The sequence below is a fragment of the Mercenaria mercenaria genome, chromosome 5 (genome assembly GCF_021730395.1).
Source record: "Mercenaria mercenaria strain notata chromosome 5, MADL_Memer_1, whole genome shotgun sequence".
NCBI lineage: Eukaryota > Metazoa > Mollusca > Bivalvia > Venerida > Veneridae > Mercenaria > Mercenaria mercenaria.
The window spans coordinates 1,041,831-1,061,744 of record NC_069365.1 but is presented as its reverse complement, the minus strand read 5'-3'; the positions used below and the strand labels follow the sequence as shown (position 1 = coordinate 1,061,744).

The window sequence follows — 19,914 nt, the reverse complement described above, 5'->3', positions numbered from 1 at the left end:
TTCGTATGCTTGTTGATTTCTGCCATAATGGAAGATAGACAAATAGGTAGGTAGGTAGGTAGGTTGGTAGGTACCATCCAATCCGTCCGTACGTCCATCCATCCATCCATCCATCCATCCATCCATCTTCCATTCCTGTCTAACTCTTTGCTGGGACGTAGACACTTGTGCGCGTCCATTTCGCACTCTGAACCTACCCTTTCTATACAGCGGCAAAGATAAAGCGGTGGTTTCAATTTGCTAATCTAAGTCGTGGCCACGAATTATTATATTGTGCCCACAACTTAAAAAATTGTGGCCACAATTTACTAAGTTGTGGCCACAATATAAAAACTCGTGGCCACAATTTACAAGGCTGGGCCACAATTTACTAAGTTGTGGCCACAATATAATCAGTCGTGGCCACAATTTGCTAAGTTGTGGCCACAATTTAATCGTGGAAAATTTGTGGCCACAACTTAGTAAATTGTGGCCACAATTTACTAAGTTGTGGCCACGATTTATTGAGTTGTGGCCGCAACTTAGTAAACTCTGGCCATAATTTCCTAAGTTGTGGCCACAAGTTACTAAGTTGTGGCCACAATATAAATAAAGTGTTGCGGATGTCACCTTTGTGCCACCGCAGAGGCTAGTATCATAACTTTCGGAATATCTTTCGAACGAGGACCGTTTCACTATGATCTCGCGTATGATTCATTTCGTTAAAATTAAGAAGTGGATTTGTTTTACTGAAAAAATCTTAGATAAATTACCTTGAATTTTCTTGTAACTATATAACAGGTGTAGAACACTCTTAAATAGTTAAGATAGTCTTAAACAAGATGGCGACATCAAATGAAATTACTGGCCAATAACAGAGCGTTTTACAAACTGCAGATGCAACAACTATGTCCAAAATAGGAATGATTTCTCTTTAATTATAATACCCTTAAACAATACTTAATGCAAGACGGGGATGATACGTGTCCATATGAGAAAATAACTAACGATATGCTCTCGATTCTGTTTAATTATAGCACGCTTATACCTCACTGTCTGCTTTATCTGGATACATTACAAGTGGGAAAGTCACGAAAGTGCACGTTATTATAATTAAAAGAAGGAAGTATCTGAAGGTGTTCTATTATAAAAAAAAATGTTATCAAATAATCACGATTGATAAATAGTAATAACAACGCAGTATTGATATAATTGTCAATTTTCTGTAAATATATCATGTCTGTATGTCAAATTTGGTACTGACACACGCGAGTCTGTTCCTCATACACTTTTGGTAGTAATTAACAGGTGAACAGGAGTGAGCTTGTACTATCCCTGTATAATGTAAAAATTATAGGGAAAAAGCTACAGACATTGTCTGCTTAAACGAAGATGCACGGTAGCAACATGGCAACGCGAAAATGCAGAAACTATTAAAACCAAAGCGAAGATAAGAAAACTATGAATAGCAACGCGAAAATACTTAAGTTTTTGATTATAAACGCAAAATACATTGTACCTATTCTTACTATAGAGCAAACGCGGCGAAAATGTACCACTATATCCCTTGAAAATGTTTGCAAATAGGACGCAACAACACAAACGTACAAAGCAAAGTCAAGCTTAAATAGTTCTCTGATTATAATTGTTTTATGTATTACAGTAAGATTATGACTAAATATTTTATCTTATATACACGAAGAGCATGGACATGTTTCAGAAAGAAATTGTAAATGACTATCTACGCACTTACTTGGGCCTAGTAAACGGCCGCCTGATTATTGCCCCTTTAACGATTGAATTGTGTATGTTTCAGTATTGTTAAGAGATTGTCTCGAAATTTTAAATTTATATCATCTGGTCGGTCATGTAGGTATAACAACTAATGGTATTAAGGAGTGTCAAGTGTGTCAGATTGCTTTTGGGGGTAATAAACTAGAAAAAACATTCGACAACATCTGGGCTTCAGCTGTATGAAGAACATCTGTCGTACTAGTACATAATGTATTTGAAACCATATAATCTTTTATGTTTCTCCCGTTCTTTTTACCATCATCCATACAATGTGGTAGTGCTCGTGGAGGGTACTTGACCAGGTCATTAGCTTGAAATATTATTTTAACGTCTCTTTAGATCCATAAGTAGCTCTTCTGGTCACTGTACTCTTGCAAGTGTGTTAGTGAAAACGGCTAGACGCATTCGCGTCCCCTATATCCAGCTATAAAAAAACATGTTTCTCATCTGCATGGCTATATGATGTATAGTATGCTACCTTCTATAACATGCAGCAATGACTGTTGCATACAACATAATTCGCTCTCCGGACATATATATGAATCGAACTTGTGTCCTTCTGGTCATGGCAACAGGGTATATCCCAGTATCTATTTATGGTTGAGTTAGTATATTCGTTACGTATACAGTTATGCTATATGTAGCCTTTTACCTTTCCTATACATGCAGAAATAAAGGTTATTTATAATATAGGTCTGTTTGTCTGAAGGCCAAGGGATATATTCCTCCATAAATGGTTTGCTTCTATTGGTATATATCTTATGAACAGGGGTATGTAACTTATAGCATGCTACCGCAAATATACAGGCATACATGTATCGCAGAATAAATTAGCTACATTTTGTTTGTATTTTCGCTCTCTTCGCTAATATGAGAATCGAACTTTTGTCCCTCTTTTCATGGCCAAAGGATGTGTCCCGTTTATAGGGTATGGTTGTGTAGGTATGTCCGTAACCTATACGGGCACGTTACATTCATCATACAGGCCTCAATAAGGGTAATATACACAAGAAAGTATGCTACACTGGGCATTATGCTTTCCGAACATATACGGGGAACTACTTTTTTTGTAAATTCTGTTGTAAAGGGTATTTTTTTGTTGGGTTTAACGTCGCACCGACACAACTGTAGGTCTGTGGCGACTTTCAAGCTTTGATGGTGGAGGAAGAACCCGGGTACCCCTTCGTGCATTATTTCATCACGACCTGGGTTGAACCACCGACCTTCCGTAAACCAGCTGGATGGCTTCCTCATATAAAGAATTCAACGCCCCGAGTGAGGCTAGAACCTACATCGGTGAGGGGCAAGTGATTCAAACTAAGCGACCACTTGGCGACGGAGGCCCCGAGGTATAGTTGAGAAGGTATATCATCTACCTACACTGGTACGTAATATATTTTTGCACTCCAGCCAAATACGGGGATCAGACTTTTGTCCTTTTAGTCAAAACTACAGTGTTTATCTCGCTATTGATAGTATGGTTTGGTAGGTATATCCCTGAAATTCACTTGTTTGTGATACATAGCATGCTATACTTCCAATAAATGTAACAACATGGTAATATGCAATTTACCAAAGGCTATTTAACTCACTCGCTATTTTTGTTCTCCAGTGATATACGGGAATCGAACGTTTGTCAAAAGCCTTTACTTACACGGGTATGTAATATATTGCATGCTACTCTCTTTAAAACCTATGTAAAGGGTAAAATCTACAACTGATACAGTTTTATCTTGATTCATGATAAACAGTTTTATCTTGATTCATTATAAAAGAAAGGACTCATTATTTGCTTTATACGAAAATATTTTCACTTGTGCAAAAACGTAATCTGTCTTATTTTCCCATGAATTAAAACATAAACAAAATATCATTAAGGAGCATCAAAATAGAAGACGCTATGGCGATGGGGAAGTTTTAAATATCCAACCAACGTTTACATCAGTGAGTTGTAAACATAGAATTTGTATGATATAAGGTAGAGGAGTTTAACAAAGTTTATAACAGAAAAGAGGAAGACTGTACAAACAAGGTAATATTTTTGTTTAGTTATTTGTCTCATTTTATTTCGTTTTAAATTGTGCTTGGTTGATACAACGTTTTAATGAATTTTATTTATGACAGAAGTAGTGAAACATTTATGTAAAGAAGTAAAACGTATGAATTTAATTCTTTTGTACATTTGAGTATATGCTCCATTTAAACATGCCCATTAAACCATCCAGCTAGTGTCCACACTATCAATAAGTATTTCATGATTTAATTAACAGTTTAAACGTAAGTTTTTGAACACTGGTTTTAAGGAAAGATTGTTAAGTGCGATAATAAAGTTTGAAAAAGTCCATTTACTTTTACTTCATAGATACTTTTGTCATATATTTTTATCGCAAGCGGTCTAAACCCGCTCTGTAATGACATACGAAAAACAAAGAATGTTTCGATACACCCGTAGTGAATGTTTTTTTTTATCTTATTTTTATCATACATATATAAGAGACGTTTGTATTTTAGCAACATTAAGACTGCGTAATCGGTCAACTTCCGGGTCCGATCTTGCTAATGAAAAACATTAATTGATTTGTTATTTCCTTTCAAAGGAAGTTGATGCTTAACAACGTAATGAAGAAATGGTTGAGTCATAACTGAATTCGGCAGCTTGTGATATCAAATATATGTAATATTTTATAGACAAAATTGATATGTGCACTTCGTACGTCTTTTCTGTGTGAAAAAGGGTAACGAGTTTAAATGATAGAGAGCTAAAGAAACATTTTTTATTAAAAAGCTGCATAAATACAACCTTTTTCAGATCTTGCTTGAGAAAACTATACAAAAAGAAGAAGAGAAAATCGATGTGTTGGAGCCGTTGATTATGTCTTTTGTCTCTATCCACTTGATAATTGTTAAGTTTTAATAGCATCTAAACGAAAACGTATTTAATAGTTTCCTAGGTTGATTAACAAAGCCCTTTAATAAATAAACTAACGTTTGCTTAGAGAATAGGCGCATATGTACACAAACATCAGTCCCTCTCTGCAACTTTTTCCAGGGCTTTTCTCATATTGAAGTCTGTTTCAAGGGTTAATTCTCATAGATAAACGATGAAGCATTACAGAATAATTGGAATGTTTTTATTTCAAAATCAGAAGTTAAATCTACTCACACGAAATGTATAGCGATGTAAACAACGAGTAATTAACATATCCGGAAATGGTTGAGACAGACTTTACATGTAGCATTTACATTTACATGTCGTGTACTTACTATATCATTTTTTATCATGCCAATACTATAGCAACTGTCTGTTAAAGTCTGTCTGAGAAAAGCAGGCTTTCTCAGGTCAGTGACTTGAGAACACTTTACACTGTTTAAACCTATGATTAAATCCAAGGACATCAGATTGTGTCCATTTAGCATTTAAAAATTATTACGCCCTCATACGACACTGAAAAAGGTCTTTAAAATCCCAAAATATAAAAAAGCGGAAAAAAACAACAAATGCTAACCTTGTGTTTTGTAACCACATCTCTGTTTTGCTGAACACGAAAGAATAATTTCAATCTGTTCCCAAGTGAAATTTTATCCGAAATTCAGTTGCTAGACGGACACCCATTCTCACCAAGCAAACGTTTGAAGTGAATTAAATACACACGCCATAACGCCGCTTGGCAGAAAAAATAGGCAGTACCGTTTCATCTACCGTTGATTTCATTCCATGAAAGTTCATTCCAGATGCAATAGTCCATGATGTAAATGCAGAGAGCTAAAGGAGGCAGTAAACAGTTTTCTGAGCTTCTCGGCCTAGAGTCGCCTACCTAACTTTCAAACCTCACACAAAAGTCTGTAACCACACACCTGAAATAAAGATACTGCAACATTAACATCACTATATGTCTACCGTTACAAACCATCTGCAATACATCTCTAATATCTAGTCTCTGTTTACAAGACCTGGTCGCGGAAACTGATGACGAAAAAAGCTAAATTTGCCAATTTTTAAATCGCTGCAGAAAATTCCCTGCAAAGGATAGCCCCAATTGCTACACTGTTCCATACTCCAGTAACACTGTAAAATCTGAAAATAAGCTCAAATATATGTGCCATCTGTATCGTTTTTTCACTATTTCAGTTTTCCTGAGGCCCCTGCTAAAATGATAACCCCACTTTAAGCTAGCTCAGAGGAAGCATGTATAGGCTCCTGCAAGTCATTTCGTCATACTATCAAGATCAAGGCTACTCAGCTGATTTTCTTTAAATAAGTGAAACTCAATTCTAGCCGCTGAAATTTCAATTCTAGCAATATCCTGGCCAATTCGACACTAACAGCTGAAAACTGTTTACTGTCTCCTTAAGGGAGACAAAAGTGATCCCAATAGTATGACATTTGCTGTTTATTTTGTAATTTAATCAATTCTGACCAAAAGACATATCCAACATATGCTGTTGAAAAGGTTTGACAACTGGAATACATCATGTATGCAAAAAATCTACCAGGAACGCGTACCGAAATTAACTAGTAACATTATAGTTTCATTTAAGGCCCATTGCATATAAAAATGAGGTCTCAACCATGTTTTTAGTATCTAGATATGTTCAGCTGCCAAGCTGGCTGAATATTATAGCAATTTTAAGTCACTGGTACTGTGCTGGACCTGCTCCAGGAAGCTACAAGCACATGCATGAGCACCATATGTCACCGTCTTAACGTTTCACAAAATACCACTACATGCTAATTTGTCTATTCCAAGACACTAAATGGTGTCTATTTGAAGATAATTATCTGCACTGTGATATTTAGCTATGATGTACATGACTTTCAACCCATAGAACTGACTGCATCAGACCACGAGTCCATGTTAAGACCTCAATTTGATAATGATCACTTTCCGCGAGTGATGAAATATGAGAAAAACGTTACTTTTGAGACAAACCTTTCAAAACCTATCTATATCAGGGGAAAAGATGTCTATTCTCTAAACTTTGTGTGCTGTGACTGGAGTCTATGTTATATGCAATATGTACATAAATTCTAAACTGAAACGAACAAAGAAATACTGATTCAGAGGACATACTGCCGAAAGTACCCCCGAGGTCTGTTCCACAGTCCGAGCCGCTATTTTGCTGTTAAAAAGCTTACTGAATTAATAGAAATCAATGAATTTGCATTTAAATGCCTTATTTGACGACTCTAATGTCACAGTAAGCATATGTTTAAGTAAAATGGTGTCATAACAGATATATTTTTCATTATATCGGCTCGAAAAACACTGTAAAACTGACTTTCATGTCTGAATCGCGGTTATCTCCCCTTAGTTATTGCTCTTAAAACTCTCATTTTGCTTCAAAATGATCTTTAAAACTCATATTGCTTCACAAATCATACTGAAAAACCTCTAAGACATCGAATAAATGCACATGGAAGAACTTACAAATTTTCAAGATTTGCTCTTAAGGAGGCAGTAAACAGTTTTCTGAGCTTCTCGGCCTAGAGTCGCCTACCTAACTTTCAAAACCTCACACAAAAGTCTGTAACCACACACCTGAAATAAAGATACTGCAACATTAACATCACTGTATGTCTACCGTTACAAACCATCTGCAAAACATCTCTAATATCTAGTTTTCTGTTTACAAGACCTGAATTTTTTGCTCTCCCGGTCGCGGAAACTGATGATGAAAAAAGCTAAATTTGCCAATTTTTAAATCGCTGCAGAAAATTCCCTGCAAATGATAGCCCCAATTGCTACACTGTTCCATACTCAGTAACACTGTAAAATCTGAAAATAAGCTCAAATATATGTGCCATCCGTATCGTTTTTTCACTATTCCAGTTTTCCTGAGGCCCCTGCTAAAATGACAACCCCACTTTAAGCTAGCTCAGAGGAAGCATGTATACGCTCCTGCAAGTCATTACTATCAAGATCAAGGCTACTCAACTGATTTTCTTTAAATAAGTGAAACTCAATTCTAGCCGCTGAAACTTCAATTCTAGCAATTGTTATTATTTAGAAGTTCAAATATGCACTTCGTTCCGTAAATTGCCTCTTATTTGTAAATTTCACCCTGGCCAATTCGACACTAACAGCTGAAAACTGTTTACTGCCTCTAAAATCCTGAACAAACGCTTTGGTTTGCATGAGTCATTTTCCGTTTCTACGAGCGTTTCCGTTATAAAAACATTTTTGCGGTAATTGCAAATATGGTAGGCATACGCTATACATTATTGGCATGGTCTCACGTACCTATTAAGAGCGCGTTTATAAAAATATTGGCGTAAATGTCTTTTAGCAGTTATTCTAAAAAACAAGATGGCGTCATTTTTAAGAAAAAAAAAAAAAAAGAAAAAAAAAAGAAGTCCGGCAAAACAGCAAAATTTGGTCCACCCCTATTTTTGCACTTCATTTCGCATAATGGTAGGATAAAAGTTGTTAATAAATTAACAAGCCTCGCTCCTTCCAGGACCATATCTAGCCTCGTCTGAGAAACCCTTTCTCAAAAGACAGTAACCTGTTATTCTCTATATATCAGTGTATATCATCACTTGACATTTTGCACAGATTCTGTCGTTAAATAACCGGTCCATATTTTGTGCTATATGACCGGTCTGTATTCACATACTTACTGTTACAATCGAAACAATGTTTCTATATTTACGGTGATGTAAATAAAGTGACTGTACAGTTTTAAACAATGTAGTGTAAACAGAAAAAAAGATGGTTTTTTTTCGATAAAACTATTTGTTCATGGTATCAAAATACCAACATGTCAAATGCCATTTTTTTACCATATACTTACCTGTTGATGTGACCTTTTAACAACCACACCCCGGTTAGCTATAGAAATATGTAAAATCACCATATGACCAACCTTTTTGGGCAGAAAAAACAAAACAAAATAAAATTTGCCTTGACTTCAGATGTGACTAGGAATAGATTACCCATCTTAATAAGCATGTGCTGAAAAAACTTAAATCACATATCACATATTTGATAACACTGTTAATTTACGCAAGTATGTGCATCCTGTTTGCAGTTTTATCACAGCATGATACGGATATGCATTTATATAACTACAGAATTATGTAAGAAACGTGACAATCACTGAATTAAAATGAACTGAAGAATAGTAGTGAAATGTTTAAGCTTCGGTCATTCTGTCGTGATTTCATTTGTTCGAACGCACCTAAGATAACGACTGTGCTTCCTGAAGTGAAAATAAGGGTATATTAGAAATCTGTAACAAGCCATGTTGCGTATTATTGTCCAATTTCTTTTGAAATATCAATACAATCTGTAAAAATATCCCTTGGAAGCATAGAATGTAACCCAAAAAGAATAAAAACAGACTCGGTTTGACTGAATCTAATCATGAGAGGTAATAAAATGTTCAACACCAAAATCATATTTGTTCCTATAGTCAAACATTTGTTTAGCTAAATTATTCCCTCTAAGTTCTGAACGTTCCATTGCCAATAAAATATATAAGAAGACCTTGGAAAGCATGAAATGCCACCAAGCAAAATAGTAGCAGACTCGATTTTATTGAGTCTGTTCAAGAGGAGTAATGGAATGTTCAACACCCCTCATATCACATAGCACAGGCTAAATCCAAATTCTATTGCACAGATGTTGAGCTGACTCCATGATCTCAGAGGACCAGAAAATATAACAACACCGAATTTAAGTATTGGACGACTTGCCGATTAACGGTTAGACTTTTCGTAACACTTGTTCTCAAAATGAAGAAAAGTGTCATCCAAATTTAATTACTTGACAGTGGTGTAACTGTTAGATGTTTGATCTCTTTACATTTACATCTTTCATGTCATTTGGGTGCTTTTTGATTTTAACAGATTCTGAACTATTTTCTCAAAATATGAACATTTCAATTTCCACTTTCAGCCTAAACCTGGAGACATAAAATTATTCCTCCCACCATTTCCTTTTTATGAAGAGAAATATTTAAACCATAAAACTGTTTTAATAATGTTTTCTGCTCTTTCCCTTCGGGTTAATTCACTTTAGAAATATATCTCTGTGTCAACATTAAAACGGTTTCGTTTTTCGTCAGTTACCCATTTTTTTTCTCGGTCAGACAAAAGTTGTACGGTAGTCTGTCCTGCACTTTCATGATGTTTCCTTTTACATATAGCAGACTTTAAGGTGTAACAGCTAGGGTGAATTTTATTGCATTGTTGTATCTCGACTTGGTTTATTGTATATCTTACTGACATATAACGACTGCGAGGTACATTTGTGATACATGTTTGTGGTGTTTCCTTTCAAATAAACTCATGAAAATCAAAGCTACTTGGAAAATCCGTGTGTCAACGACAGGCAGTTTTCGAAAGTATTTAAAAGAAGTCAAAGAAGCTGAATGATTTGAAAATAAAAATGGTATTTTGTATTTCCCTTCTTATGTGTAGTAAAATATCATCGGATGTAAGTTTTGTCGCAGTTTTCAGTACAAATAATCAAATAAAGACCAAATTATCCATTAAAGACTAAAACAGTGTGTATTTATAATTCTAATATACTTGTCTCTGTTAAAATACTCTTACGTTAGGATGACGTCACGTTAACGTGCGGTGACGTCAAAGCTTTTGTTGCGATCAAGAAAGACCGCTTCTACATTTTATCTGCTGTTTTAAATGGATATTAGAATCGAAATAGATTTATAGCAAAAGAGTGTTTTAACACTTTTTATACACTCGGGCGGTAATACGTCGTACAAATAATTTCACTCGGTCTGCGCCCTCGTGCAATTATTACGCCCGACGTATAACCGCCCATCGTGCATAAATAGTGTTAAAGAACTCTTTTGCTATAAATTATTTCTTAAATAAGCAAGGGCAGGCGGTGAAAATGCATTAATTTTGAAAGAATATTTCAGACGGTGAATGTTTTGCAAAAAATATATTTGTTATTCTGTAAGTAAAAATTCCGAATATGTCAGGTTTTTTCCAGTACTTTTCAAAATGATTAGCAGGAACTTCAGCCACCATCAGTACTTCGAGCGCTTTGATGTAGAGGAGGACCGAACAGTGTTTATTTTTAAATATCGTTATCATAAGTGACTAACTGACAAAAATCAAGATACCTAGTTAACGTAATTGAATATGTAAATGGCAGTAGTTGGCAATAACAGGTATTGAAACATTCGTCATTAGCGATTTAGACCGCTTGCGATAAAGATATACGACAAAAGTACATCCTATATCTGAGAAGAAAAAAGTAACTATGGTATAAATGAAGTGCATACCTGTAATAGTGCAGTTGAAAATGAGTGAAGGAATTTCGATATCATTACTGTTTACCAAAGGACAATTGTCATGCTTTCGGTAGATTAGGCATGCATACATGAAATACAAATACAAATACAAATACATGGCATTTATATAGCGCAAAAATTATAAAATATTCTATTGCGCTTTACAATTACATAACACACATTTAACATATATACATACAAAATATGAACAGGATTCTAGAACTTAGATTTAAAGATTTGGACATATATAAATACTATTTTACACCACTTCTGAATATTTTGTATTTTAACAAGACACCCTCATTGTTCATAAAACTGCCTAAATAAATGTGTTTTCAGTTTTGATCTAAAGCTGGCTTCAGACTGAATGTTTTTCAGATAGCTAGGCAGATCGTTCCACCATTTGGGACCAACGACTGCCATAGATCTGTCTGCTAGTTTTGTTCGCCGTCTAGGGATGTTAAAGTTAGTGTCACTTTGTGAGCGAAGTCTGTATCGTTGTCGAGTAGGTACAAACATTTCCCTCAGATATACTGGAGCTGTACCATTGATGACACGGAAGACTATTACTAAAACTTTGAACATTACTCTAGCCTTAACTGGAAGCCAGTGTAATTCTTTCAGAAGTTCGGTACTTGGTTTTTCATAGGAAGCATTCTTGACTACTCTAGCGGCATGATTTTGGACTCGCTGTAGTTTATTGATTTGGTAGGCTGGAATTTCTGTAAATAAACTGTTGCAGAAGTCAATGTGAGAATGAACCAATCCATGCACTAATGATTCAGTTGACTTCTGTGTGAGATGTTTCCGTATAGCCCTAAGGTTTCGTAACTGTACATGAGCTATCTGACACTTTTTCTGAATGTGATGGTCAAAGTTGAGTGTATTGGTCATAGTTACACCTAGGTCTCTGACGTGATCGACGCATTTTACGTCACACCCACCAACGTTTACACTTGTGATGTCCAACTTCGCTAACTGTTGTCTTGTTCCATACATAATAATTTCAGTTTTAGACTGATTCATTTTCAGTTTGAAGGTTGTCATCCATTTTATGATTTCATTTAGACAACTGTCGAGTGGTTGAAGAACAGTTGTCTCATTTTGAGAATTTCCCGCTTGAATTTTTAACGCAATCTTGTGGTCGTCCGCGTATCCATAGAGATCAGCTGGATTATTTCTGCACCACTCGGTTAAGAGCCGATATATACAGGTAAAGATCACAGGTCCGGCACAAGAACCCTGCGGGACACCAAACCTTAGTGGCTCCGTGTCAGATGCTGACTGTTCGACTAAAACTTTCATTGTTCTGTTCGTGAGATAAGATTCTATCCATTTCAAGGGAGTGCTATGTATACCAAAGTCATCTTGAAGGATTTGAATCAGTATCGGGATATCGATGGTATCGAACGCTGCACTCAAGTTGATCATGACCACGATTGTTATTTGATTTTCATCTATGGTTTCCAAAAGATCATTATACATTTTGACCATTGCTGTTTCAACCCCATGATATGTTCTACAGGCACTTTGGTAAGCTGGGAGGAGATTGTTAGCTTCAATATGCTTGTTGATTTGATTTAGTGCAGCTTTTTCAAGAATTTTGGAGAGGAATGTTAAATTTGACACTGGGCGATAGTTTTGCAGTTCAAGTGGGAGACCTTTCTTCTTCAACAAAGGTTTTATCACAGCACGTTTCCATTCATCAGGGAACACACCAGATAGCAGTGATCGATTTACAATTTCTGTCACAACGGGAACAAGTTGTGAAAAATGCTCCTTTAATTTCTTAGTTGGTATCACATCAAGTTCACAAGTTGTAGATTTTGATGCATATACAAGTTTCAAAATATCGTTTTCGGAAAGTGGTTTGAACGCAGTAAATGTATTCATAGTCACAGGTGGATTTGAGTAGGAAGAATTACCATTGGGTGTTTCAGTTGATATCTTGTCAAGATCATTTCTCAACTTGATTATTTTATCAGCAAAGTATCGTAGAAAGTCATTTGCCAAAGATACTGCACTTGTGTGTAATGGGAGCGGATTGTCTTTCGACCTTCCAGTAAATCGGATGTTACGGCATACAGCTTTTTGATGTTTCCTTCTGCTTCTCCAATCTTGTTCTGGTAATACTCATCCTTGGCCCTAGAAAGCTCAGCGCTATATACATTTCTTACACCACTATACACTTTCTTTGAAAGGTCAGATTTGTCATTCATAAAGATTTTTTCTATTGATCGTTTGTATTGTTTCAGCTGTTTTAGGTATCCAGAGTACCAAGGGACTGTCGGTCTACAGAGAATAGTTCTTTCCTTTAGAGGGGCATGTTTCTGAACAATGTCGGACGTGATTCTAGTGAACTCAGACACAAGATCATTGACATTGGAAATGTTCACTACAATTTCATTTAATTGACCGAATTCTGATTGTAATATGTCACTTGATACAGATTTCCAATTGCGAGATTTGATTTCTTTCCTGATCAAGGGAGGGCGACACTGTTCAATGTTACAACTTACAAAGCAGTGGTCAGAGATGTAATAGTCTGGCAAAGGTTCTGAGACATTCACACGTTTGTCTTCTAGCTTTGTGATCATCAGGTCAAGAATATGACCACCAGAATGAGTAGGAGCATTGACATGTTGAACCAGTCCAAAAGATCTCAAACACTGCTGAAATTGTTTTGTGCAGCAGTCTGACTTATTATCCATGTGGATGTTAAAGTCGCCTAACAGCACCAGAGACTCGGATCTTGACGTTATTTGTTCGAGAAACTCAGTGAATTCTGTCATAAACATAGCCTGAGTTACTGGGTGTCTCTCCGAATATGGCGGTCTATATATACCAAAGATGTGGAGGATGAATGATTGACTACGTACTTTCCATCAGCACATTCAAAAGACTGAAAGGTTTCTGCTGGGCATCTTGACACTTTGAGATTGTTTCTGTATAACAGGGCAAGTCCTCCACCTTTACGGTCGGTCTCGGGACATCATCAAAGCAGTAACCATCTTGAGACAATTCCCCCCTGACAACGTCATCACCATCCGGCTGTAGCCAAGTTTCTGTGATCACACAGAGGTCTATACACTCCTCTAATATGTGCTGGAGAAGGTCAGCAGACTTTCCTCGCACAGACCGTATGTTCACAGTTGAAAGTTTCAGTTGTTTCATTCTTTGGGCATTCAATAAAAATGAATGATCTAGTTTAATTTGGATCAAATTTGAACGTTCCTGTTGTTTCTTTCTGTGTGCATTTGATATAAATGTATGATTTAGTTTAATTTGGGTCGAATTTGTCAAGTGAATATCAGCTTTAGATTTTATCCTCGGGCGACCAGCTCGTTTACCTCTGTATTTCAAAAGATTATACTTTTTCAACATAGCTAATGTTTCTTTATTCGGTATTGTATACCTCCTAGGCACATCTCTATAATCCAGTAATTGGTCTCTACTGTATTTTCTACCTGTACACGGATTAGCCATAATTTCGAGTGAGATGTTGTTCACCAAAACTGACTGAAATTATTGAAACGTTACCCCAATATTTGTCAAATTACAATTGTTTTACATCAAAGTTATTCGTAAATCCAATGATAATTCCACAAAATAAATTCTGCAGAAAGTTGGTTACCAGTTTATTAAAAACTGAGTCAAAAATCCAATCTCCAGAATCACTGGTTTTTGCAAAATAATCCAATATTGCAGAGCAGAAAAAATTGCAGCCTACACCTGGCGCAAGACTACAAAACGATCTTAATGAATACAGGTTAAGGTAATTACTTGAGAAAAAGTAAAATGATAACTTTAATCTTATATGCTGACATGCGACTCAAACTTTAATCTTATAGCTGACATGCGATTCAAACTTTAATCTTATATGCTTACATGCGATTCAGTCGGATTTTATGCTGGCCTGTTAAAACACTTAAAATGTGTTAAATGTTTATTGTCTTTTTTGTTTTAGAATCTTAATTAAATAAAGAAATAAGCCATCTTCTCATGCAAATTAAAGGGAGATAAACCTAAATGTAATATCGATTTATGCTTACAAAATAGTTTCCAGTCTAAATCTTTGCAAGAAGAAAATCAGTATGTACGAGTAGATTTATTTCAGATATTATTGTTTTATAGTTTTATTTTACGTACACGGTCATACGAGACTAAAATAGATACACAATATGATACCAGTAGCGAACTTTTAGGTGATGCACTCGTGATAGAGATAAATTTTACGGTGTATTGTTTCTTTTATTTCAGGTTCAAAATAGACATACATATGTAGAGGCATTGCTTTGAAATCTATGCGTCAAAATGGTTAACGAAAGCTTAACAACCACTGCTGCAGGGGCACTAACGGTAAACGATACCAGTGGATTTGACAAAACGGCAATAGTTCAAAGGCTGAATGATGAAATGGCACACTTGATGATCCCAGCTACAGTCTACATTTCTGTTTTGATGGTCTTAGGTCTTGTTGGAAATTGTATGGTGTGTTATTATTATGGATTTAAGACAAGGCGAACAACAAACAGTTTCTTCATTGTAGTTCTTGCTTTATATGATATAACGGTATGTGCATTTTGTATGCCTACAGAAATAGCTGATATAGAACTGTTTTACACGTTTGAAAACAATGTAGCATGTAAGATCCTTAGGTTTGTGAACTATCTGGCAGGTATCGGATCTATTCTGACCTTAATTGCTATAGCTACGGACCGGTTTAAAAAGATATGCAAGGTGACGGCCCCTCAAATGACTATGAAAACAGCAAAAGTGATAGGCGCAGTTGTTTTCGGGGCAGCACTCTTGTTGTCATGGCCTTCCTTGATTATTTATGGTTCTATTAAAGTAAATATTCCCACAGATCTTGACATTGAATTAAAAGGTTCTGATTGTACTTCTGCGAAAGACAGGCAATACAGAAAGTATGTATGGGCATTCAATATCGTACACTTCGTGATGTTTTTTGTCTGTTCCATAGTTCTGATAGTGTTGTATTCTATTATTGGGAAAACAATATATCAACACCAGAAAGGTATGAGACAATATGGAAGTGGAAATAAGACTGCTTCTTCATCAAATGAAACATGTTTTAGCACATGTTCTGCCAGAGACGACAGTAAACTGGAAGATAATCACGATTCAAACAGAAATACCAACGGCCAAACAACTGACAAGGCTACTGAATCGAAATCTCAGAAGGCAAAGAGACAGATATCAAGGAAATCAGCGGTTAAAAGCAATGACAAGTGTAAGACAATCGACAGTGAAACAATTAAACTAACAATTATTATGATCGTTGTGACCGTGGTATTTATAGTTAGTTTTCTACCGTATCTGTCTTTAACCGTTTGGAGGGTTTATAAAGGGAAACACGAGGCGGAGTTCTTGTCGGGTGGAGGTCTAGTTGGTTTCAAAATTGGCTCAAGATCTTTTCTACTTAACAATACATTGAATCCCTGGATATACGGCATCTTTAATAGCAACTTCGCCGTTTCTTCTTTGGATGGTTACATTGCAAAAGATCTCCCTGATTCATTTTAACTATTCCTTATTCTGACGCTTACTGATACCTTCCTTTAGTGCGGAAGACAGTTATAATCAATACAAAATGTGTCAATTACATCTGCTGCCTATATAATATATATGTACATACATTTGTATTCACATAATGTCGTGAGATATAAACGTAATTATTTACAAATTCCTAAAGGTTTAAGTCTTCATTTTAAATGTTAAAAATCGCCTTTGAAGGCACTGGACTCCAGATTACGGCTAAAATGATATTTCTTTAAAACTGAAGTTTGGTGACTTAATAAACATTGGAATATAAGGTTTTGCTTCTCACTGTAACTATTTTCAAAATGATAAATCAAGAAATAGATGTTGAGTCAGGAACCGAAACCGGGTTTTATCAGCAATAAAAACATTCCTGTTATACTTCATACACCTCACAGGAATTCGTACTCAACGACAGTTTATATAAAGTGTCTTTGTCTTAATTTAGGCAGTTTATCATCCATAGCAAATGACAATTGCTCATCCATTAAATGGAAAGAAATTGTAAAAAAACAAACCCATCATTATTCTCATGTGTGTTCCATATCAAATAATCTATCAGTTATTGTAGCAATAATTTCCTAGAATGATCTTAAAATTATTAGTTAACTTCCCTTACACTTGCAAAATTGAGTGAAAAATGAAAACTGTTTATGATACAATGTCAAAGTTTTGTCATAACATAGACAATAAGGATACATTCATATGCGTATGATTTACCTTACCGCTCTACTTCAGATGTTTTGTCAGCTTATTTTTTGAATAAAATTAACTCTAACAATCCGGTTTGAAATTAAACAAAGAAGGCTGAAAACAGTCAATTATTATACAACAATTCACTGTTCTGACGTCACAAGTATTACGTCATAGCGTTAAACGGCATAGCGGCGCGCTGGAAAAGAAACAAATTCAAAACGGGCAAATATTTAATGAATGCCGTCAAGGATTTACTTTAAAGTCCTTGGTAACGTGTTAGAATCGAAAAAATATATCTTATTTAGTGATTTGCTCTTGAATAAAATCATTGTTTGTCGTTCAGATTCATGCGTATTATTATATCACTCGGGCTGCGCCCTCGTGAAATAATTCCTTTGCATCTGAACTCCAATGATTTATTCAGCGAAAAACCACAAAATGAAATATATTATTTCTTAATCGTTGCAAAGATACTACATTTTTGGTTGTAAAAATGTCGCATTTATAAACAGCTGATGTAATACATGACAAGTAAGATTACCAAAGGTGTAATTATTTTGATCTGTTATACCTATGCCTACAGTGGGTTTAACATGAACGGGTGAAGTCATTGGCATCGTGCAAAGCCAGCTTTTGCTATAGTTGCAAACGTTTTGTTCCTAATCTTGATATGTATTCCATCTATACACTTTTCATTTAACTATCTATGAAGAATTGATGTACGAGTTTGTAAACCGACATTGAAGACACACATTTTTAGGAAAATTTCCACAAATTCTGGCGAAATCCTGGATAGATTTAGAATTAATAATTACAAGGCGTCTTCAGTCAGTACATACGATTTTCGTACCTTGTATTCCATTTTACTACGTAACTTAATAAATGAAAATGTTTGGGAATGCAGTTTTACACCAAGTAATTGGTATTCCCATGGGAACTAATTGTGCAGCCCTTATCACAGATTTGTTTTTATATTGTTATGAAAAGAGATTTTATGTTGGGCCTTTCTCCAGATACACAGGCAGACATTATTGCTGCATTTAATAATACATCTCGCAATCTAGATGATATATTAATATTTATAATCCGTTGTTTTTATTTTTGCTCAGTTGGTAGGTACTATTTATCCCCGGGAGCTGCAGTTAAATAAAACTAACAACTCGGATACTACTGCTTCATTTCTAGATTTACATCTCTCTAATTACGACAATTTTATACATATCAACATTTATGACAAGAGGGTATTTTAATTTTAGTAAATTTCACCCATTTGGATGGGGATGTACCACAGGCTACATCTTAAATGGGATATATATATTTCTCAGTTAAAGCCCACCCACTTAGCTCAATAGGGCGAGCGTCGGTCTACGGATCGCGGGGTCGTGAGTTCGATTCCTGGGCGGGGCGTATGATTTAATAAAAGACATTGTGTCTGAAATCATTCGCCCTCCACCTCTGATTTATGTGGGGAAGTTGGCAGTTACTTGCGGAGAACAGGTTTATACTGGTACAGAATCCAGGAACACTGAATAGATGTTCACTTCTAAAAGTTCAAAATGACATTCTTCAATCCCTGGATCAAAGCGAAATCACAATTTTGGTAATGCTTGACTTATCAGCTGCGTTTGATACGGTCGATCATGAAACGTTGCTAAAACGCTTGGAAAAGGACTTCGGGATCATTGGCAAACCACTACAGTGGATGACTTCTTATCTGAATGACCGCTACCAAACAGTCTCAGTAAATGGCGAACTGTCTACTCAAGTCTACATGAAATACAGTGTACCACAAGGACCTGTCCTAGGACCGAAAAACTACATCATGTACACAAAATCCGTTGGTTCAATCTGCAGAAGCCATGGACTGAATCATCACTTTTATGCCGATGACTCACAACTGTACTTGTCGTTTAAGCCAAAGAATATCTCCTACCAACATGAAGTCCTATCTCGAATTGAAATCTGTCTCAACGACATAGTCTCTTGGATGCATCAGAACATGCTGAAGCTCAATACTGACAAAACTGAGGTCATTTTGTTTCACACAAATCACACAAAAATACCCGAAGATATCTGCGTGAAAGTAGGACCCTCTCAGATTAAACCATCAATTTGTGTGAACAATCTAGGTGCTAGAATGGATTCAAACATGGTCATGACATAGCATGTTAACTCTCTTTGTAGAGCTAGTTATGCACAACTCCGGCAAATAGGCCACGTCAGGCCACTGTGGGAAATCACATGATCAAAATAATCTCTAAACCAAAGTTATATTTTGAAGAATATGAATAAATTTCCTGTCATGATAAGATATGAAATTTAAACATAGCCTATCATGTGACTAATGAAATTGTTAAATTATCATGTAGTTGATAATAATGATAGATATACAAACACTAAGGAAAATAATAAGTATCAGTTTCTTGAAGAGTTCCAGATGATCAGAAGGTGATTGTGATTGAAATCGTTGTAGTTTTAGGATACATGTATGTTGGCATATGATAGGCTATATTTTAGATTTTCAGCAAAAGATTCTTCAATATTATCCCATATTATTCATAAATTTATTTTGGTTTAGAGATTATTTTGATCATGTGATTCCCCGCAGTGAGG

General features: G+C 35.7%; 1 protein-coding gene across 1 annotated transcript; it reads left to right on the top strand.

Annotated features, from left to right (window-relative positions):
- Positions 1-3,652: 3,652 nt before the first annotated feature.
- On the top strand, positions 3,653-16,879 carry LOC128556826 (neuropeptide FF receptor 2-like). The gene is made up of 2 exons (XM_053542485.1): positions 3,653-3,805; positions 15,304-16,879. Exon 2 carries the CDS (start codon positions 15,358-15,360, stop codon positions 16,588-16,590), a length of 1,233 nt encoding a protein of 410 aa, XP_053398460.1. The 5' UTR covers positions 3,653-3,805; positions 15,304-15,357; the 3' UTR covers positions 16,591-16,879.
- The last annotated feature ends 3,035 nt before the right edge of the window (positions 16,880-19,914 follow it).